Source organism: Aethalodelphis obliquidens, unplaced genomic scaffold (assembly GCF_003676395.1).
Source record: "Aethalodelphis obliquidens isolate GAN/ISIS:26980383/991018 unplaced genomic scaffold, ASM367639v1 scaffold31, whole genome shotgun sequence".
Taxonomy (NCBI): Eukaryota; Metazoa; Chordata; class Mammalia; order Artiodactyla; family Delphinidae; genus Aethalodelphis; species Aethalodelphis obliquidens.
In genome coordinates, this window is record NW_020837975.1 from 13,214,960 (window position 1) to 13,236,492 (window position 21,533).

The 21,533-nt window shown below is 48.8% G+C and overlaps 3 protein-coding genes and 1 long non-coding RNA gene across 9 annotated transcripts in view; 2 read left to right on the forward strand and 2 right to left on the reverse strand.

Moving 5' to 3' along the window:
• The first annotated feature begins 214 nt into the window (after window positions 1-214).
• Window positions 215-6,314, forward strand: PRICKLE4 (prickle planar cell polarity protein 4). 6 transcript variants are annotated; one of them, XM_027127217.1, is made up of 7 exons: window positions 215-584; window positions 2,566-2,712; window positions 3,222-3,329; window positions 4,026-4,163; window positions 4,457-4,660; window positions 5,237-5,441; window positions 5,914-6,314. In XM_027127217.1, the coding sequence occupies exons 2-7, from the start codon at window positions 2,578-2,580 to the stop codon at window positions 6,285-6,287; spliced, it is 1,164 nt and encodes a 387-aa protein (XP_026983018.1). In that variant the 5' UTR covers window positions 215-584; window positions 2,566-2,577; the 3' UTR covers window positions 6,288-6,314. The 6 variants fall into 6 exon arrangements, with proteins under 6 accessions (XP_026983018.1, XP_026983013.1, XP_026983014.1 ...); XM_027127212.1 differs by having other exon boundaries at window positions 216-584; window positions 1,384-2,712; XM_027127213.1 differs by having other exon boundaries at window positions 216-584; window positions 1,680-2,712.
• LOC113631103 (uncharacterized) lies at window positions 3,610-5,730 on the reverse strand. The gene is made up of 2 exons (XR_003437186.1): window positions 5,621-5,730; window positions 3,610-5,180 (listed from the first exon to the last, which is right to left on the reverse strand). It is a non-coding gene; the product is annotated as an uncharacterized LOC113631103 (long non-coding RNA).
• A 445-nt stretch (window positions 6,315-6,759) lies between the features above and the next one.
• Window positions 6,760-8,181, forward strand: TOMM6 (translocase of outer mitochondrial membrane 6). Its single transcript, XM_027127230.1, has 3 exons — window positions 6,760-6,998; window positions 7,542-7,646; window positions 7,867-8,181. Exons 1-2 carry the CDS (start codon window positions 6,790-6,792, stop codon window positions 7,636-7,638), a joined length of 306 nt encoding a protein of 101 aa, XP_026983031.1. The 5' UTR covers window positions 6,760-6,789; the 3' UTR covers window positions 7,639-7,646; window positions 7,867-8,181.
• A 2-nt stretch (window positions 8,182-8,183) lies between these two features.
• USP49 (ubiquitin specific peptidase 49) overlaps window positions 8,184-21,533 on the reverse strand; it is an 81,658-nt gene continuing 68,308 nt past the window's right edge. The window contains exons 4-8 of the mRNA XM_027127231.1: window positions 20,862-21,531; window positions 19,329-19,533; window positions 16,304-16,412; window positions 15,542-15,747; window positions 8,184-14,598 (exon numbers count right to left, since the gene is read on the reverse strand). Of these exons, the coding sequence (XP_026983032.1) occupies window positions 14,408-14,598; window positions 15,542-15,747; window positions 16,304-16,412; window positions 19,329-19,533; window positions 20,862-21,531 (1,381 nt within the window). The 3' untranslated portion in view covers window positions 8,184-14,407. The remainder of the gene's footprint in view (window positions 14,599-15,541; window positions 15,748-16,303; window positions 16,413-19,328; window positions 19,534-20,861; window positions 21,532-21,533) is intronic.

The following is a 21,533-nucleotide window of genomic DNA, read 5'->3' on the forward strand; positions in this document are numbered from 1 at the left end:
ACTCCCAGGATCAGAAAATGTACCCGAGCGGCGGGCGGGGCGGGGGAGAAACACGAAAGATTGGGGGAGGAGCCTGAAGGGATGGAAGGAAGAAGGGCAGGACTAGGGACCCCAGAAAGGGGCTGGGGACAAGGGGGAGGGAACTAGGTGGGGGTGGGGACACACAGAGAGGGGCGGGGCTAGGAGACCAGAAGGAAGGTCTGGGGGGACCTAAGGGCTCCGAAAGGCGTTCTGTTCCGCGAGTGCTTGAGGACCCGGCATAACGATGGCTCCCGAGGGTCTGCTCCGCGCCCGCCGGGACGCGGTCCCAGTGCTAAGCCCATGGGCACGGAGGCAGTGGAACCTGCACACTTTCCACCCGAGATCCCTCAAATGCTTTCCTTCAGTCGGCAGCTCTAGGCCCCGCCCCCCGTCCGGCTCTACCAGCCCCAGAGGGGCTGGCAGGGCCCGCGGGGGGCGTGGGAGCGGAAAGCGCGCTCCCGGGGCGGGCAGAGGCGGGTATCGAGACCTGAGAGTGGGAACTGGGTGAAGGGCCTGACGGCAGGGTCTGTCCAGAACTGCCCGGACAACAGCGCGCAGCGAGGGTGAGACCCCGGCGGAGTTCCTTCCCTTCCCCTAAACTCCCAGCAGCCAGACTGGGAACCCCAGGTGACTCGGGAGCCACACCGCTTCCCACTTCGGAGGTGGGCCCCACATGCCCAAGAAAAAACTGGGGATCTGTCGAGAGGGCACTTGGCGGGACCAGACACTTCTCTTCTCCTTCTTCCTCTCACTGTCCCGGGAAACCTTCCATCCCTTACACCCTCCCCCTCCCCCGCCACTTCCCAATCCCTAGACTCTGCCCTTCAGGGCAGGGGTGGGTTGGGAAGGTAGAACTCCTGAGACTGGTTACACCTGCGCGGGCGGCGGGGAGGGGGTTCAGTCTTGTCCCTTTTGTAAGGGGGGAGGGGAATTCTGGAAGGAATCCAGCACGTAAGTGGGGTCCAGTGCTAAGTGGACGTGGAGTTATGCCTCCCTGGGGAGATGAGGGTGAAGGGTGAAGACTGATTTCTGAGTGTTGTTCCTGTGTGGGATGACTTCATGCAAACTAGAACTAATCTGGAAGAGGGGTGCAAGTTTCCTCTGGGGACCCAGATACCCTGCTTCGATGCCCACCCCCTCCCCCAAGCATCTCTTGCCTCCTGGAGCCCCAGGGGAAGTGGCTACTCCTGGCCCTGGGTGTGAACAGCCCATCCTGGCTGCCTTCCACAGGAAACCTGATCTGAGGGACAGAACAGGAAGGAAGCAGATGGGTGTGGAGCCAGGAAGCAGGGAAGGGTGGCACAGGGCGGGGCTCCGGGCTGGGAAACACTATAATTGTCACAGTCCAAACCCTGTTCCCAGCCCCAAAGCTGGGTCTTATAGAGGCCAGGGATTTGGTGATGCCCTCCTGTGCCCAGCTGCCGTTAGAATCCAGCCCAGCTCTCAAAGGCAACCTCCTCCTCTAAAGCTTCCCTTAGCCTTCTAATGTGACCTCAGGCAAGTTTAACCTGTTTGTTTCAACCGTAAAATGGGATAATAGAAACTACCTCACAGGATTGTTGTGAAGATGGACTATATTATGTAACATGCTGGAAAAGTCCCTGGCACAGGGTAAACATTCTAGAAAAGTTTACTCTGTTTTTTTTTTTTCTTCCTAGGGTGCTGTGTATATCTGCCCAGAACCCTGGCCCCATCCTGCCTGGTTTCATCTGTGCCTTACCCAGTAGACTATGAGCTCCTTGAGGGCAGGGCCCATCCCTTTTCTACTTCAGTAGTCACCTCCTATCCCCAAGATACTGTGGCCATACCAGGGCTTGCCCAGAGGAGGGCTGAAGAGATGCACTTAGAATTATCCAATGAAGTTGCCACTAGAGATAGAAGCACAGGATTTTGTCTGTCCTGGAGGAGATGATAGACTAGATGAGGAGCTGAGAGAGACACAGGGAGCAAAGAGAAACATTAGGTGCTAAATCTTGGGGCACCCACTGTACTTATTTCTGGAGCTCAGGGAAAGGAGAGTTGGTATAGGCTGGATAGGCTGAGAAGGGCCTCCCGGTCAAGTGCTCCTTTCACCCAGCCCAAGCCTACAGTGGGAGAAGCAGGGAGAGGTGAGGAAGTAGGTTCACTGGGTGCTGCTGAGTGCACAGTGAGAAGTGGTGGGAGCTATGGCAGGGGAGGTGGGGAACAAGGGGCCAGTCTACCCAAAGGCTCACCAGAAAGGCAAAATGCCCTCTCCTTCCACTATGGGCCTCCTGTTTCCTCCATCCCAATCTTGGGAGACCCCCGAGTTTGAGCTTCAGAAACTCTGGAGCTGAAAGGTTTGGCCTCAAGCTCTGGCTCTGCCATTTACTAGCTGTGTGACCTTGGGCAGACCATGTACGCCTTCCAAGCCTCAATTGGGCCATCTGTAAAATGGTGATAAGAATACCACCTGATTCACATAGCTGTTGGGAGGACTGAAGGAGATAACGCCCAGAAAGCATTTAGCCTGCCTAGCACACTGTCATGGCCCAATAAATGGGAGGCGTCTTGTTTTCTGTGCAGACTTTGCCACCAATGTCACTGCTGAACTCTGGCTCGCCCCACCGAGGGGAGAGGCTGACCCCTCCGGAGCCAAATCCACCAGTCAACTCAGACAGCAACCCAGGTCACGTGCCAGAGGAGGACCCTGAGGAAACCTCTGCTCAGGTGGTAGGGGTCCTGCCCTTCCCTCTGAGACCAACATCCCCTCCATCCTTTGGACCTCTTCCCATTTCCACCAAGTGGGAGGTAGTTAGCCTTTGTGCCCAACTTCTTGCAGCCCTTTCTCTTTGCAGGAATCCCTGTCCCTACAGCCCTCTCAGGACACAGGGGTTCAACTTCTTTAAGCTTATCCACATGAATACATGAATACTCTCCTAGGGGGTCTGTGTTGTCAAAGCAGAACCTAGGGACTTTGCCCCTAAGGAGTGAAAGGGGTGATTTCAAGCATAAGAAGGAAGCTGTTTTGCAGTGTGCCCCCCCTGACCTGCCTCAATCAGACCATAAACATGGGAGTGGATCAGTTGTCCTTGTGATCTTGAAGGTGGATCCTCCAAATGGAGGGGGGTGCTTGGATGTTGTTCCAGATTGGTGAAGAGGTGGCAATGAAGAGGGAAGGAAACAAGGGGAAGGAAGGAAAAGCCGAGCTCTGCTTCTCTCCTTTTGCTGCGTTTCCTCAGGATCCTGAAGTCCTGAGCTTGGGGAACCCTGGCCTGGACATCAACCAAGCCCCCAGCTGGCCTGGACTGCGGACCCTCCTGCAGCAGCTCCCTCCGCAGGACAGCGATGTGGGTCTCCCTCTCCCCAGCTTTCCTCTCTCTTGCCTCCCTTTCTTTACTTACCGTGGGAAGAAGTTTGGTCCAAAGGGCAGGGGACATGCATTTAAGGCCTAGCTTTGCCACTAATTGGGGGAAGTCATCCCCCACCCCCAGCCTGAGCTTTCACAACTACATAATGGGTGCAGTAACATCTGCTCTGCCCACCACAATGCTTAGTTGAAGAGCAAATGAGAAAATGGACATGACCAGCTTTTGAAACTGATAATGGAATGTACAAATGTAGAGAGTATGGTGGTTAAGCATTTATTGAGGGCCTCTGTGTGCCCAGTCTAAAGGCTTCCAGTTCAGCTGGGGAGGCGAGGCAGGAGAATATGGAGTAAATAGGGAAAATACAGTGGGAAGTGATTAAGCTACAGCTCATTGGGAGCCAGGATCTAAATATATGGAGATGGGCTAAGTACTGTAGGGCTGTCAGGACCTGAGCGATCACCATTCCTGGGGTGGGGGGAGTGAGACGGAGGTGGACTTATGCCAGTTCTTTCCCTCCTTCCCTCTCCTCAGTACCCTTCTGTGCTGTTATCTCCTGCACCTCCCTGAGGTTTCACAACCTTCCTTTGACCCAGCAGCTAAACCTCCCCTCTCCAGTCAAACTTCAACCTTGCCTGCTGGGGCTCTCCCGGTCACAGTGGACCTCTGTTTCTGCAGGAGCGCTATTGCCTGGCCCCTGGGGAGGAGGAGCTGGCTGAGCTGCGGCTCTTCTGTGCCCAGCGGAGGCGGGAGGCCCTGGGACAGGGGGTGGCCCGCCTAGTACCTCCCAAGCTTGAAGAATGCACCTGTGAAAAGGTATGTAGCACCCTCCCCCCAATATTCCCCTTCCTCCTCTTTGCCCTCTCACTTCTTCAGAAGGGGCTGGCTTCTGGAACTCTGGAGGGGGAAAAGGGGTTTGGGGATTGACAGTTTGGCAAAGCTTAGGAAAAAGGGAAACCAAATTTAGGGGTTCTTCGTGGAGCCTGTAGTGGAGGTGGGCTTGCCAGAATATGGGGAGAACAGTTAGGTTGAGGCTGGGATGGAAGAGCCAGGAGAGAAGGTAGGAGGGTGGTGTGGCCTCTGACCAGCGCAGCACCCGCACCCCGCAGTGCAGGGAGCGGCTGAGGCCAGGGGAGTACGGAGTGTTCACAGCTCAGGCAGGAGAGCAGCGCTGCTGGCACCGGGCTTGCTTTGCCTGCCAGGCCTGTGGCCAGGCCCTGATAAACCTCATCTACTTCTACCACGATGGGCGTCTCTACTGCGGCCGTCATCACGCAGAGCTGCTGCGGCCGCGCTGCCCGGCTTGTGACCAGGTACAGCCTCGAGGGGAGGGGCTGGAGGGGGTCTGCCCAGGGTCCAACGCGGCTGATGCAACGGGACACCTCTTCCAGTACCACGGAGTGGGGAACAGAGACCTAGGAACCAGCCTGGGAACTTTGTATTCCCTTTGCTCTGACTTGAGCTCTGGGCACCTGGGACTCGTTGCCTTTGTGCCCTCCCTCACCGCAAGCAGAGTCTCCCAAATTTTCTTGGACTGAGAGGATTTCTCCAGAGCGGGAACTCTTAGACAGACGTTCATCTCAGTACGTCGGGTGCCCAGTGCTGGGCCTGCTCCTGCGAGGAACTCCCTCAATGTCCGCACAAGAGGCTGCACGGTACCCTGCGTGGGGCGTCCAGGAGACCCAGGTCGCACTTCTTCAGGCTGTGCCACCTGCTAGCTGGGGGATCCTGGCTAAGCCAATCAGCCCTCCCCGCATCCGAGAGTGGTTGAGTAGATCAAATGGGAATGTCTGTAGACGTGCTTTAGCATCAACTGGGTATAAGGCGTGGTTACTGGATGAATGAATGAGTGAATGAATGAATGAGCCGTTCCCCTCTCCCTCTCCCAGCTGATCTTCTCCCGCCGCTGCACCGAGGCCGAGGGACGGCGCTGGCACGAGAACCACTTCTGCTGCCAGGACTGCGCCGGGCCCTTGGGCGGGGGACGTTATGCCCTGCTGGGCGGCGGCCCCTGCTGCCCCAGCTGCTTTGAGAGACGCTATTCGGATGCCGGCTCGAGTCCGGCCCCGACAGTGGAAGGCAGGGCGTCCCCGGGTAAGGGAGGAGAAGGTGCAGATCAAAGGGGAAGGGGGCAGCGGCTTGGGCTGGGCTGAGGGGGGGTTCTCCCGGGCTGGGACCCTCGTCCCGGTCCCACGCCGTCCCGCCCCTCCAGCAGCGCCCCCGTCCCCCCCACCGCAACCCCAGACCCGAGCCTCGGGGCCCGCAGCTCTCACCGCGCGTCCCTGGCCGGAGCGCTCCGAGGGCCTCCAGAACCCACCCCGCGCCGCGGTTGAGGCTGCGGCGCGGGACTCGCTCCTGGGCTGGGGCCGCGGCCGCCCTCTGCTGGGCGGAGGCGGGGAGGGGCGAGGAGCCGGGAGAGGACTCACCGCGGCGGCGCGCAAGGCCCGGGGGCGGGGCGGGAGGCTGGGCCCCGACTGGGACTGGCTTCTGGCGGCCGCCCCGCCCGGATCTGGGAGAGGGAGACTCGCGGCTCTGAGATGGGCGTTTCTGACCCGGCCCGGAACAGGGGAGGCGGAGATCGGCGGATTTGAAGATGGGCACCGCGCCCCGCGGAATGCCGCGATCATCTCCCGGGCAGCCCTTCTCGCTACTGCCGCCAGCTCCAGTCTGGAAACCCACAGGGGGATGCTTGGATCCAGCCCGGAGCAGGAGTGTAGAGCTGGGGACCAGGAGGAGACACCCAAAGGGCAAGAGCAGGGCTGCCCAGAGACTCCCCTTGATCCCAAGGAGGACGCTTCCTGCCCCACCTGCTCCTCTTCCTCTGAATCCGAACCCGAAGGCTTTTTCTTAGGCCAGCGCCTTCCCCGGCCCTGGGAGACCCCCGGCAATCTCCAAGCTGGGGACAGCGACACCTCCAGGAAGCATTGCACCATTTGCTAGTGGCGCGGCCCGGAGAAAGGGTGGCTGGGGAGGTAATCTGTACGGTGAGAGAGCAAAACTCTCCTCCCCCTATAAAAATCCTAGACTGAACGCCATCAGGGCCCATGGCTGGGAGAGGCGGCGAAATGACAAATTTGGAGTGCTTCCTTTTAGCCCGCGCATTCTATGACTTTTCATGGAGACTCTTGGGGAGCCCCATTCCTTAAAGCTACGCATCCCCTGCTGAGCGAGACCCTACCCCACCCCCACAGGCTAGGCAGCCCCATCCTCAGCATCCTCCTCCTGAGCCAACGAAGTGATCACTCAGAGACCACCTGTGACTGGCGGTGGGCCAGCCGAAGGCCAGGAGGGAGCCGGAGGTGGAACCCGACCAGGGGAGGTTGGAGCTGGACGGCGCTCCTTGCCCGGCAGATGTCGCGGACTCGCAGCCCGGGAGTTCTCGCTCCCGGCGTCTTACCAAGCTCAAGCCACTGCGCCCTCTGTCGGCGAGTAGCCAGCGGAAATGCGAGGCCGGAAGTTGCGTGATCTGCTGGCGCCGACAAGCGGCGTGGTGAGAGACCTTACGGAGGGTTGGGGTGCTGCTATGGCTTCCAGTGGGGCCGGCGTGATCGCTGCGGGCTCGGCAAATGAAGCTCCCGAAATCCCAGACAACGTGGGAGACTGGCTTCGGGGCGTCTACCGCTTCGCCACCGATAGGAATGACTTCCGCAGGTAACCGAGGCACGGGACCTTGGTCGCTCTCCTGCCCTTCGCGCACGTACACATACCTGCCAGGTTTCCTTCTTCGCCGAGGCTGGGCCCTCCGGATTATTTACACCGCCAGTATCTCGGCCTTTTCGTGGCTCTGGCTGTGCTTTGCTGAGGTCCTTGACCGGGAGAGTTCCCGTGCGGCCAGAGCGCTCCTTTCAGTCACCGGGCTCTGTCTAGAGAATCTCACTCTGCCCGCGGAGACCCGGGGAGAGGAGGCGCCAACACGTAAACAGGCTTTTCGGCCCTGGACGAGTACTTAATTGGGTTTTGCATTTGGCCCTACTCTTACTAGACGTAGAAACGAACCTTAAATAACCATGTGGATCTTGGGCAACCTATTATGTAACGATCGATGCTCTTGCGATTCTAAAGTGTTTTTGCCTTGGGAGGGGGCGGTTTCCAGGGTGGTGATGGGAAGCTTCCCCCCACCCCCCAGCCCATCTTTTACTGACCAAAGACACGTGACTCAGTGACCACAGGGTTAAAGGGATGCATTTTTTCCAGGAACTTGATCCTCAATTTGGGACTCTTTGCTGCCGGAGTTTGGCTGGCCAGGAATTTGAGTGACATTGACCTAATGGCACCTCAGCCTGGGGTGTAGCCGTAAAGGTAAGCATTAACCAATGTTCTGCCTGTTTTAGGAGTCCTAGAGACTGGGATAAGAAATAATTTATATCAGCTATTCACAAAATAATAGATAAGAGACTTGATGTAAAACCCTTGGCTATTCCTAGTTAGATGTGTCTCCAGATGTTCCAAGGGATGAGTCTCTTACCAATTTCCCTCTAGTGATTTTACATTTCTAATGCCACGTGTTGTCTGACTGCAGACACATGGAACCCGTGCTGTACTCGAACCTTCCAAAAACAGAGCCTCCGATCTGTGACCGTCACAAGACTTGCCCTGATGGCAGCTGAAGTTTGATTCAGATGGGCACCTTTCCTTCCCTGCTTGATTTCCTTTTCTTTGCTGAGTCCACTCAGAACACCCTTCTCTGGTCAGCAGGTAGGGTTCAGCTAAAGTGTTGTCCTGTGTTCTGTAAAGTTCTGTACATAGTTCCAAAGTTTCTGCAGGGGATGATCTTTGCTCTTGTCCTGAGGAATATTCTAATGGTATTTTAACAAATAAAGACTGTACACGAAGACAGCCATTTTATTCTTTTAATAAGAAACTTCGGCTTACAAAAACAAGGTGTAAAAAGTCAAGATTTACAAAAATCATAAAAACATGATTTATATTTCACACTCGAGAGAGACAGGAACAAGCCCCAAACATGGATTGTAACAGAGATGGTTTGCTTCATATTAAAAAAGAAAAGGAAACTGGAGCCACCGTTCATTGATGTTAGCATAGGATGAAGCATATTGTTGAGGAATTTCCATTTTTGAGCAGTACTAAGGGAAGAAGTCATTTGGTGTTGCATAGCATTTTAGTGCACTGGGTGGGTTTTCCAGGCACCAGGGAGGCATTGTTGCTGTAGTACAGTGGGATTTGAGGGCAGTGAGGTGCAGGTAGAGGCAAGGGGTAAGTAAGCCTGGGCAGTGGGCACTGAAGTGACACTGCGTGAGGAAGCTGCTTCCTTCACAAGGAAATAGATTATTTTCTGACCCTAAAATTCATGGTAGTGCCACTGTCCAGGAGTGTGGGGTTCTTTGGAAATGGAATATGTAAGGAACTGGCATGGAAAGAATCACATAGGCTTAGCAAGGTGTGGACATAGTGACAGGCTCCCCTTGGCAATTTTTCTAGTTGATTTGCTCTACTAGGCATTTAAAAAAAATACATACTACTTTTCCGTGCCGAGTCTCTTACGGAACTGGTATGGGATTAAAGGACATGAATTGGAAAGGAGGGTCAGTATAAATGCACCACAGTGGCCTAATTGTTAGTTGACAGGTGTTGTCTCTAGCAATCTGTTCACTAAAGGTAAATAGAATAAAATGGTCCTTCTTGATCCTGCTGGCATAAATGTGGTTAAGAAAGCTGTTAGGGAATTAGATTTTTTATATGTTAAAGAAAAGCACCATTCTCTTATGAGCATTAATCAGGGAGGAGGTCCCATCTCTCAGGAGGAAGGAGTTTGAGCTTGTATGAATTCAGGCCTGTGGCTGGCTTAACATGAAGGCAGGATCCTTTAAGAGTCTACACGGGGACCACAGATGCTCTGACAAGTTCATATCTGATGAGGAAAGGTAACATACATGGAGCAAGGCTTAGGTTTAAAGACATCACCCCCGCAAATGGTGACCAGGAAGGAAACTTTTAAATCCCTTCAGCCTGCATCAGACCGCTGCGCTAAGACTAGAAATACCAGCACCTCCTGTTCTTTATAGGAGTGAAACGTACATCCTTGAAGTCTGCTACCTGATCTATTCATAATTGTGAACAGTTCTATTTGATAAAAATTTTCAAAGCTAAAAATCAAAATCTGGCCAAAATTAAAGACATGGCAGCTTCCAAAAGCATAATTCAAGTTTCACTTAAAATTTAATGTTTTAGCTTCAAGTAACAGTGCCACTGTTGGTTTATAAAGCCATAAAGCTGGTAAGGTAAAGTTTCATTTAAACTGCCTTAATTCCCGAAAGTGATAAGAATTTTGCAGATTAAAGCTACCAAATCTACAATTTCCTCAAATTCTGATGAATAATCATTCCATAAATGAAAGTGCTGGTTTTCATCATTTCAGCACATTTCTCCTCAAGGGAATTCAGTTTCACATCCTGTCATACGGTGTTTAGCCCAGGCTAGTTAACACCGTGTGACAGGATGTAAACACATAACATAGTATGACAGTACTATGAAAATCTCTTACACAACCTAGTTAGATTTGAAATAGAAACATGCCAGCAGAATTCAGTATGGAGAAAGTCCACAAAAATGACCATTCACTTCAATGCTCTAGTGGCTATGGTGTACTTAGAGCAGTGTTTGGGTTGAGTACACAGTGGTTAAAGTCAAAGCCCTAGACCAAGAAAATGGTGAATTTAAACGTGGAAGATATAAACTAAACTCACAGTCATATTCAGAAGGCGCTTTTCAGCTTTAGTGCTAACTTCAAAAAAGAATCTGAACCACCAGGGAGATTCATACTTACCTGGTAAAGAAACTCAGTGGCCATGGGAGGTTTTATTCCAAAGATACAACCCCCTCACCTAATTAGGCTGAGGGATCCAATTATTATATGTGCTTCGAGTGGTAAGCTTTTTAAACACCCTTTGGTGAAGTCTTGGAAACCTTAAGGTGGGAGTAAAAGGAACATGCTGTGTTTATAGCCCTGCAGGTGAGCAGGCTGGGTCTCTTCCCCTTCCACAGCCACTCAGCACCATCCCAGTCAGCAGCTGCCAGGGACTGGGGCTGGGGAGCTGGGACAGGTTCTTTGAGCCTTCTTTTTTGCATATTACACAGTGCACTGGCTTGCCTTACAATCTAAAGGTTCACATATAGGGGACTGTGTTCTACACTGCTTCCTGAAATTTTGTGCAAAAGAACTTCAGAACTAATGAAGGTACCACTTCAGGAGGAACCGTTTCTGTTTGACTTCTACCATACGTTGCCCAGCATTAGAAAAACTAAAAGACCTTCTTCTGAATATTTGTGCTCTCCCAACCAGCTGGAAAAGCAGCCCTTCCACTTATAAGATATAATCCCAGATAGGAATACAGTATATGTTTAGGAAGGGGTAGCCCTCGCAGCCTGATTTTAAAAAGGCCTGAACTAATGATTGGAACATAAAAGGGGTGGTAAAAAAAGAATGGGGTACATAGTCTGCCTTGAAAAGGAGACACTGATAAATAATCAAACACAAAGATTTTGGATATTACAATTAAAATTTCAGAACTTGCTGGTAAGAATAATTTGCTTTTACACACACAAGATATGAAATGCTTTTAAAAAGTCTTGACACCAAATGTCCTTTACACTATACAGATCCATTTGCCACTTGAAACGACAAGAAGGAATCCTTTCCCTTAATCTTTTCAATCCCATGCAAACCATAATTGGGTACAAGGCACCAAATTTTATGAACTGTATAAAATTAGTTCACAAAGCTTTATCAGTAAGTAAAACAAACTCCATTTCTCCCTCCCTGCCCACCCACATCCCAACCCCAAACACCCAACCAGGTTTTCATTCTGTACTACTGTTGACCTCTCTCGTGTTTACACTGGGACCTGGCTAGGGCCATGCTCCACTGCCAGTCAACCCACCTCATTAGTTCTTGCACTCTGATGGAACTGTAAGCATAGCCTGAGCGGGGAACTCATACAATCATTGACTCTAGAAGCCTTGCCATTAAAAACAAAAATAAACTCTGCTATTGAGTCCATAGGACACATTAACACTTCTATAGTTTCCAATTTTATTCATGACATTGTAAGAGACATCTGGAAATTCTTTACAGTGTGGCACTGCCCCCATCAGCCTGAGAGGGACTGGATCAAAGCAGGCAAGAGGTCTGCCCACCTTTAAATAAGAGTTCAGTTCTTGGCCATTGAGGGCATTCCTAATCTTTTTTTTTTTTTTTTTTTTTTTTAAAAAAAAAACAAACACTAGCATGGATGCTCTCAGAGGCAACCACAAGTATGAGGGTCAAGCTAGATTGAGGTAAAATCCTTTTTGAGGGGCCAGGGTGCATTCACCTTGGCTGGCTACAGCAAAAAGTAAACACACCAGCCAACTACAAAGGGTTCCTAGAACGGGACTCCAACTACTTGTCTGGGAAAGAAGCAGGCTCGTAAGGTTCAGTTAGGAGATCTTGGGTTTGATTTGGCAGCATCTAGTCAACTTCTACCCGGTTCTTATTTTCTTCTCTTTACAATGTTTCGACTTAAAGTAAGATGCAACTAAGAAATTCATCTACTTCCAGTATGTAAATAAATTAAAGGCAAAGGGACATTTCCCTCACAACAGCCATTGGCTTATGCAGCAGGAAACTCTTTTCTTTAATTAAAATCTCCATAAATACTAACTTCTCAACAGCGTCTAGTGCTGCTGCCTCTGGGTACCTGAGGTGTCTCACTGCAGGGGCACCTTCAAGTGTGTGCAGCTCATTGAGGTATTGGTTTCTATTCCAACTCATTTTAAATGATTTTGTTAATTTGATACAATGTGTGCTCAGCTAATTTAAGCACTTATTTTACAAAGTCCTTTGCTTAATAATCCTTAATACTTGGTATAAAACTATTTTTAAGAATTAAATTTGAAGATCTTTTAATTTTCTATTAGATGTTTATTTTTCTTGTTTTCCCCTGGACAGCCTGAGGGATGAAGTAGATGCTCTATTAGTACTTCTCCATTTGTAAGTTCTCTTTTTCTAGAATAATAAATATAGCATTCAATGAAAGATGAGGCACAATTTATATTTTCCTTCCCTTTTTACTCTCCTTGGGTTTTTTTGAGTTAATGCGCCTTTCTCTTGCCACCAAAAGTCATCACCAATCATGCCAACTTAAAAATGTGGATCTAGAGGATACAGCCTCACATCAGAGCCTCTGACAGCATGGGCAGCTGTGACACTTTAAAACAGTGTCCAGGTGAGGGTAAGCCCGGGCCAAGCTTGTACAAAGAAGCCTGCAGTAGACAATATAAACCAAATAGCATAAAAAATGCCATACGCTATCGCTTCCAAATAAAAGCTAAATATTACAGAAACCTCACAGTGTTGGAAAAAGCAAGTTTAATTTAAAATATAGTCACTCCTCTTGCTTATCAGGGTGAGCCATGTTCTGTCTGATTTCCTCCAAGTCTCAGTGCTGTCTGGCAGGTCCTATGGGAGAATTCATCTCAAAAGAGGTCAACAGCAAATGCTACAGATCTGCTTGGGAAATGTGGTTCCTCAACATTGCTAAACCTTTGAATCTCATTCTTTAGCCTTTCTTTTCCCAACTTCCCATCCCTCCCCAAACTCCCTTCACATCCATCCTCTTCAGGTGGCAACTGTACTTCTACCTGAATTGAAATGTTAGTATGACATACTCAGTCAAAAGATGAGCATTCAGAGTGACAGGCTGAGGCGGGCTGCAGCACTCCCACAGTGAGAGTTACGGTTTGCATTCACTTTTACTAGTGAGTCTAAGCGAAGGACTGAGAAGGGAAATTCAGTGGTGCCTGATAGGGCAGAGAGTTTCCATCTGGGCAATTTCATGCCACTTAGAAACTGACCCAGTTTAGAAAAGAAAGATATATTTTACTAGCACTGGAGTTAAGGACAGGGCACTCTTGCTTTTTTTTCTCTGATGGATTGAGTGTGGGTGGGTAAAGAAACAGTAGGGATTAGCAGATTTTGGAGGAAACAGGCCAGGACTGTCAACAATAAACTGTTCAGACATACAGGAGGAGGATTCCTAAGCCTTAGAAAAGCAAAAGCTCCCACATCTTGTGAACAGGAAATAAGCTGCAGGTTAAGAAAAGCTGCATGCTGCACCAGGGTGAAATGGGTGACGGGCATTTAGATAAGCCCTGGGCCACTGGCTATCCCCCACCCCCACCCCCAAATGAGTTCTGAGAAGGCCTCAGACAACTGACCCAAAGACCAATTTAAACCAAACTATGTGCTTGCCCTAGACCTGAACCAGGGATTTGCTACAGAACTAGGTAGCCAGGAGTGCCCTTAGGCTCAGTGTGCCACAGAGAACATGTCATGTACCAGTTTCTTGCTTCCCCATGTGAACTGCTCCTTCTTTAGAATGAAGGGATGTTCATGCCATCTCAGAAGATGTGGTATGATTAAATGACAGCAGCAGCCAGGGAGAGTATGACACATGAAAAACCTCCCATTTCACATGGAGAAATTTCCTCCATGCATCTCATTCCATTCTTCAACTGCTATCCCCTAAAAAAGGAAGTCTGCAGATTTTTAACCCTTGAGGGCTACTTCCTTTGTAGGAAAAAATCCTTAGACTTCACCTTCCGCCTTGGAACCAATCCTATCCAGCAAGCTGCCAGCCCAGGGCCCCTCCTTGCGTGCTCTGTCGAGGGCTGCTCACATCAGGAGGGTTCTTCTGGTGCTGCAAGAGTCCTGATTAGCAGGGGAATCATGTAATAGAAAGAACATGCCTGGATATGACCAATTTACTCCCTCTTTCCTCCACCCAGATCCCTCTATATTCGGAAGCAACTGATGAAAGAGTCTTCATAGAAGTTACTCCTTTTGATTTGTTTTAACGAAGGAGGGAATTTCTAAACCCATTTAAAAGAAAGTTGCTACAAATTTTATGATAGCACACGAGTCACCTGGCACCTTCTGCTCTAGACCCAGTGACGCAAACCTAGTAATCTGTTCCTGCAGTAAACCTTATTTCCTATACGAGGAAAGATGTATAGAAACCAAGAGTTTAAAAGCAAGCCAGTCCTCGATACGTGCCTCCCATTCAGGGGAAGGTCCGTGGTCTGCCCTCATCGTTGTTGCTGGACTGCACCTGAGTTTGGAGTTGGGTTTCTGAGATTCTTGCATTGCCCTGAACTGTTCTTTGAGTGTAAAAAAGGATGTAGGCTTGAGTTTTGCACACTTCCTCGACACTGCATACATTCAGCTTTGAGTCATTGCAGTGGACCCAAAAACCTAGGAAACCAAATGAAAGAAAGAGAGAAAATGACTACCCAACTTATATTTCAGTCACCAGGCAAACAAGGAGATGAGGAAAGGGACAGAGGAGCTCTGAATAGATCCAACCCTTGATTGTTAGTGGTGGACAAAGAGAAAAGTAAATGAAACCAACAGACTTCCCTGAAACCACTGGTTTTAACCCCGCAAGCCCCACCACAATACTGCTTGCAGTATCGACCGACTATAATTTTTGTCCTCATTTCATTTCATTCAGTCTTCTTCACTGCCCATTAGGGTTTTCTACAAAGACAGGAGACTGGGGGCTAAGAGATGGGAAAAGGAGGAGGAAGAGAGGGGGAGTGTAAATAGAGAGAAGTGATAAAGGAACACTTAGAAGGAATAAAAAGTTATTTTTTACAGGCTCCCTCTGGCTACCCCAAGGGCTGAGAGGTTCAGGATGGGTACACTACTGAAAACACATTCGCAGCCCACCTGCCTCAGCGCGGTAGCTGGGAGGCTCTGCTCTGAGGGCAAGGACTGAAGGCTCCTTGGGAAGGGCCTTTTTAGTAAGTGCTCAGTAAGTGTCCTCAGCTTTGTTATGAGCTGAGGCTAGTGAGATTCCATGAAGTTAGATGGGTCATATTGTTTCTGCAAAACCAAGAATGAAACTGAAGTCTGCAGCAGAAGTATTAGTAACAACAATAACCTCTAACATTAACTGACCATTACATACTAGACACGGTGCTCAGCACTTTTACATGTTAGTTCCTGTCAATTCTTAGAACAATCAAATGTTGTTACTTAGTGATATATCCAAAATTTGAATCCATCTTTCGTAATTCTTTCCACTGGATTTTAATGTATGTAATATCCCCCTATAGATTAAATAAAAGGAATGAAATGTGGACAAACCAACCCTTTTTTGTGTCCCCCACCCCACAGAGTAAAGCGCACGCACCTCCCTCTGTGTTGTAGCAATAGGCTGTGTAGTGTCCTGAGCCAAACCCTTTCCCGTGATGCATGACCACTGCGGAGAGATCATAGGCAAAGGTCTCTTTGTCAAGAGAGGAGAGCATGTCCCTGCAGCAGTAAGGTTCCATGGTTAATACCTGGTCAAAGACGACATGGACCCCAATCTTCTCTCGGTGATTACGGCCAGACCACCTAGAACATGGATATAAACTTCTTACTAGTAAGAAATGGCATGTGTGATCAGAGGCAGAGGTAGGTAAAACAGGGAACGGAGAACATTTAACCTTCTGGATTTGCTTTTCTTTCACAACAAGACAGTGGTAATCAATGTTCACATATATTTCCTGTGAATATTGCATGTTCTCTGAAACTAGAAATCCCTGAACAAGCAATTCAGGCAATACTCTTTTTGTACTTTACCTCCTGCCCTCCTTTTCACAGATTATCTCTTACTTTATTCTGAAGATGAATCTATAAAAGCCCAAGCGAGGCTAGGAAATGTTCAAGCACAGACACCCAAGTGCAGGCTAGCTGATTAAATAGGACCATGAGAGCAGAAGCCCAGTCCTGGCCCCCGACATCAGCTTGCTTCACTGGGCATGAACCATACACTCCATGGAAAGCGTGAGGCCTCTAGGGAACAGGCTTCTCCTCCCAACACTGAAGAAGACATCTGCCTTCGCCAAAGCCTTTGAAGTAGCTATTCCCACAGCTCACAGCCACGTGGGATGCCCCAGAGCAAGCTCACCTGAATCTTTTAAGGTGCAGCCGGAGGACCTGAGGTAGTCTGTAGATCATTAACTGCTTTCTAGCTTCACTCAGAACAAGGGGTTTTGGATTGGATTTTCGTCGTTTGCCTATATGGTTTGGGAAGGCATAAGACATAGATTGTGAGGAGACTCATTCTTTCCGAGCTATGGCAGAGACAGTGACTTGCCACTCGATATGCATTCTTCTTATTTCTCAGTATTAAACCTCAATTATATTTGGGGCAGCAATGTGACCCTCTCTAAGACTGCATTTCCCAGCCTCGCATGCCTGCACGGAGTGGCCATGGAAGTTCTGGTTGAGATGAAAGGAGTGATTGTGTGGCACTCTTGGGATGGCTGCTTAAAGAAGGCTGACTCAGTTGTAAGGTGCATCCTTTGTCCTTCCCACTGTCTGAAAGGAATCTCAGTTTCCTTTCCTGTGAAATGGGGGATAATGCATATATTTCAGCCTTAGGGAAAAGGTAAGAGGACACAGGATTACTAAAGGACAGCGTGTTTAAACAGATTTTCCCCCCATGCTTGTGGCCTATACAAATATTTAGAAAAGAAACTGCTGGTTTTATATTTTTATTGTTTTTTTAAAAAATATTTATTTATTTATTTGACTGCACTGGGTCTTAGTTGTGGCATACATGTGGGATCTAGTTCCCTGACCAGGGATCGAACCTGGGCCCCCTGCATTGGGAGCATGGAGTCTTACCCACTGGACCACCAGGGAAGTCCCTGGTTTTGTATTTTTATGCCATACCTATTTTCTGAAACATGTTTCTTGGTGACAGCACACTGCTAGACATGCAGGACAAGGCTGACAGGCTGGCCAAATACACCCAGTCCAAAGCAGAACCAGTGCTTGAGACTCCAATTTTGTTTCTAAAGATAGTGAACTGTGGGTGAAATGCGTTTCTAAATTACAGCAAGCAAACGGTGGAAACGAAGTTCTCTTAATTTCCATCAGAAGCCTTCTCTATAACCATTTACTGATGACTGCTCTGTTACTATATTAATTAAATCGGTGAATGGATGGGAATATAAAATTAGTGGTCCACTGTGGTGCCTGCTGATTGTCTTTGAGCTGTTGAAATCATGGTCTCAGTGTCTGAAGAGCTTGGCATCTGATTTCGAAGTCCTGTCTGTACCACTCGTGAAAGGTAGCAAGTCACAGCCAGATGACGTATCCAGGAGCTTTCTGTGACAATACGATGTGGAGCTGTTGCTTCTCATAATAGACTGCAGCTTTTACTAGGGCCGGTAGTCATGATATGTGAGAGCATGAGCGGAAAGAGAATTCAAAGAGGGGCCTGGCCTTATTTTACATTCCTGTTCACCAGCAGATTTTTGAAAATTACTGCAGCTCTGCCTGGGAATCCTGGCAGTGACTGCTACTCTCAGCAGAGGGAGTAAGTGAGCTAAGATGAAGACAATAATAGAATACGGCTTTGTTTCCCTAAAATGAAATTCACAAAGAAAAAGATATTACTGATTCAATTGAGATTGATCAGTTCTGTCTCCCATTTGATTAAGCTGGCCACACAGAAAGGTGGAAGACTGAAAGTTTTGAAACTTTCACAAGCAACAGATCAATGCATCTCATCCCTTCACCATAGCTTTCCTTCCCTGCTATTTGAACCTGTCTATAGAAATACTGAAAAATGGGCACATATGGCAACTGGAAAAACAATCCTTTCTTGCAAAAATGAAAAAAAAGTACTTCTTGCATAATCTATCAAGTCCAAGAATGATCTAGTTAAGGCTGTTAACATCCTTCTGTTCCTTACAAGTACAAAGCTTTATGAATCACTATTTTAAAAAGAAAAAACAATGTGGCAACCAGAAAAACAATCCTTTCTTGCAAAAGTAAAAAAAAAGTATTTCTTGCATAATCTATCAAGTCCAAGAATGACAGTTAAGGCTGTTAACATCCTTCTGTTCCTTACAAGTATAAAGCTTTATGAATCACTATTTTAAAAAGAAAAAACAATGTTCTAGTAAGATAATTTAAGTCACTGCCTTTATATCTCAATATGGAACAGGATAGGTGAGTTTATGGTTAACCAAATACAGCACTTCAAATTTTGTTTTAAAATGGCAAAATGATAGCAGGTGTGACTTGATTTTTATCCTGATTCTTCACAGAGAACAGGTTTCCCACGGTGTACTACTTTAAAAAACCATGTGCAGAAGTATTAAAACAGCTACTGTAAAACTGTCGTTCCCAAAACTTGTAGTCCAGACTACAGTATGGCTGCAAATTGATTTCAGATCTCTGAACAATCCATTCATCTTAGTTTCCAAATCTCTATATGCCAGAAACCCAAACATCAGCTTCAAAGTATTTGCTCTGCATTTCCTCTGTCCATGCTGGGTTAGCAAAAGCAGTAAGTGTTAGTGTGGTAAGACATGGGGGTGGGGATGGGGGGTGCATAAGATACTCACAGAGCCATATAGAAAAATTCCACTTTACAATTAAAGCCATGATAGAGAAATACTTCCTTATGACCCTTCTGAGATGTGAACCTTTCAGGCATGTGACAATAACTATGAAGCTGCCATAGAGCAATGCACCATATGACTTCCTTTCTTGGTTTCATTGTACTTTAAATCTACAAATTCAGGACAAAAGCACACTTTTCTGATACTATAGCCTCAAACAGGCTATGCCACCTGAACTTTAAATAAGAAATGTCAGGGCTTCCCTGGTGGCACAGTGGTTGAGAGTCCGCCTGCCGATGCTAGGGGACACGGGTTCGTGCCCCGGTCCGGGAGGATCCCACATACCGCGGAGCAGCTGGGCCCGTGAGCCATGGCTGCTGAGCCTGCACGTCCGGAGCCTGTGCTCCGCAACGGGAGAGGCCACAACAGTGAGAGGCCCGCGTACCGCAAAAAACAAAACAAAACAAAAAAACCCACTCAATATTACAGTGTTACTTTTGACTAAAGTGGCAAGTGAAACACCTTAAACTGATATTCCAGTTACACACACCCACCCCTACCCCCAGCACTCACTGTTACATTGGTCACAAGCGTAGATTCTCCCTTCCAGAGCCTCTGTCTCTGTGAACTTGGCCAGCATCTCGGTGAGCAGGCACTGAGTCTGATTCAAAGGGATAAACCCCTTTTCTATGCAGTGATAGCGTTCAGGGAATTCCAGGGACAGATCCCAAAAGGGCTCGATGGTATTGGATTTGTAATTGCATGATACACATGTGACCTAGAGTGAAAAGATTGGTTTACAGGTTATATAACTTCCATGCTTCCCACATACATTTTTGCTAGCACATAACAACCAAAACTAAGTGCATAGTTTTCCAAAAACATTTAACTGTAATATTAAAATAATAAACATAATTTTAAGAGAATTAGAGCATATTACTTCTGGTATGTATCTCTAACCATGACGCTAGCTGGAACTGGAAAACCACACAGCAGTTATTACTACCTACCCCTTTCTCTCCTCTCTCATAAAGCATGCTTTGCCATTCAATGCTGCAGTATTACAGATGGAAGTTACCATGGAGGCAAGGCATCATCAATCTGAGATGGAGAATTTGCAGATTCCTGTCTGCTTCTCTCATCCTCATACTCTTGTTCTCTCCAGACTTTGCTCCTTCCATCCAGTCCAACTTGCCTCTTTTTGCCCTGTTTCTTGCAGCATCCCTACACTGATCCCTTGTGATTAGACCTCCTCCCCCGCTCAAAGTACCTTGTGATCAGACCTCCTCCCCCGCTGTAACCTTCCCAGATGCACCTTTCTTCCTACAGACCCTCAGAGGGGTAGAGGAAGTGCTGAGAAACAGTCCCCTTTCACACGCTGAAAAATAAAAGCCTAAATAAACTTCCTCTTCCCATCCTACTCATACTCATCATTCTTTTAAAACCCTCAATACCCGGACACAAAACCTCAGTAAGATAGTGTAGAGGTTTTACCTGCATCTCTTTAAGTTGCCCACCTCTTTGCCTCTACAAATTCTTTCTGCATGTTCTCACAAAACCTTATCTATGAGTCTTCACTCATGTCCTTAGATGGCTAAGGAAATGAAAGGTCATGGGGAACAGGAGGCAGACTTGCTTACCCTTTGGCATCCTCCGAGCCACCTCCCTCCCTTGTATGTAAAGAATGCCTTGGAAGGAAGAGTGCTCTTTCACAACACCCATGGAACCAAGGTTATAGGCAAACTTCAATTTCCTAAAACTGATCAAAGGATGGCATGCCAACAATGGGTACTTGATTATAACAATGGGAATATTATATTACCTGTATCATCATTAAAGATTAAAGACATTTACTGAAAGTGAAATGATATGGCAAGTTGAACTAAAAATCTGCCTGTTAAGACAGGAGGCAAATTCACCAACAAGGCCGTCGCACAGTATAGTAAAAGGTACAGTGGCCGCCCTCAGCTATGCATAGTTACAGCAAATGTTGGCTACCCTAGTTAGGCCAACAGCCTGGGGGAGCTACGCATGGGAAGCCTAACTACTACACCAACCCGTTTCCAGTGTGGTGGGCAGCTGGGGATGGGCTGGGCACACACCTACCTGGCTGAGTAGCTGCCCGTGAAATATGGTGTTCACCACCTTTAAGACCTGTTTGGTGAGCTTCCTCTGGGAGAAGGGGATGAGGATCCGGCGCTTGGTGCCCTCGGACTCGAGTTCCTGCTGCACTTTGTGCAACAACTCGCAGAGAAACTCCTGCGCGTCCTGTTGGTCGTAGCCGCGGAAGGCGGGGATCAGGCTCCACACCGAGTGAAGCATGGCGAAGGGCGACACCAGGGCCCACCTGCCGGACCACATGACGCGGAAGAGGGTGTGCAGTTCGTGGCAGAGGGAGATGTGCTTCGAGCTGGGCTCCTTGTTCTGGATGAGTTCTAGGCTCCTGCTGAGGGAGGCCCCGCCATTCAAGCAGAGGCCCTCGCGCTCGCAGGCCTCGGCCCCGTGGCTCCTGGGCGACAGCTCGGTGGCTGAGCTGCCGGCCGGCCTGCCCGCGAGAGGGGCCTTGCCGTTGGCGGCCCTGGGAAACAGCTGCTCCGTCTTGGACGGGTCGAGGTTCAGGAAGCACTCACGGAACTTGCGCAGGTGGCTGAGCACCTGGAGGATGGAGTTCATGTAGCAGGTGTTGCCCAGGTTGCGCAGGCCCGTGACGCCCGGCGCCATGGCTGGCGCGCGGCGCGGCGCGGGGCGGGGCCGCGCGGCCCCGCCCCGCGCCGCGCC

Coding starts and splice junctions, on each gene's coding strand:
- PRICKLE4 (XM_027127212.1), top strand. CDS start 2,539: ATGGGAGGCGTCTTGTTTTCTGTGCAGACTTTGCCACCAATGTCACTG. Junction 2,713..3,221: donor AGGAAACCTCTGCTCAGGTG/GTAGGGGTCCTG, acceptor GCGTTTCCTCAG/GATCCTGAAGTCCTGAGCTT. Junction 4,661..5,236: donor GCTGCCCGGCTTGTGACCAG/GTACAGCCTCGA, acceptor TCCCTCTCCCAG/CTGATCTTCTCCCGCCGCTG.
- TOMM6 (XM_027127230.1), top strand. CDS start 6,790: ATGCGAGGCCGGAAGTTGCGTGATCTGCTGGCGCCGACAAGCGGCGTG. Junction 6,999..7,541: donor GATAGGAATGACTTCCGCAG/GTAACCGAGGCA, acceptor CATTTTTTCCAG/GAACTTGATCCTCAATTTGG.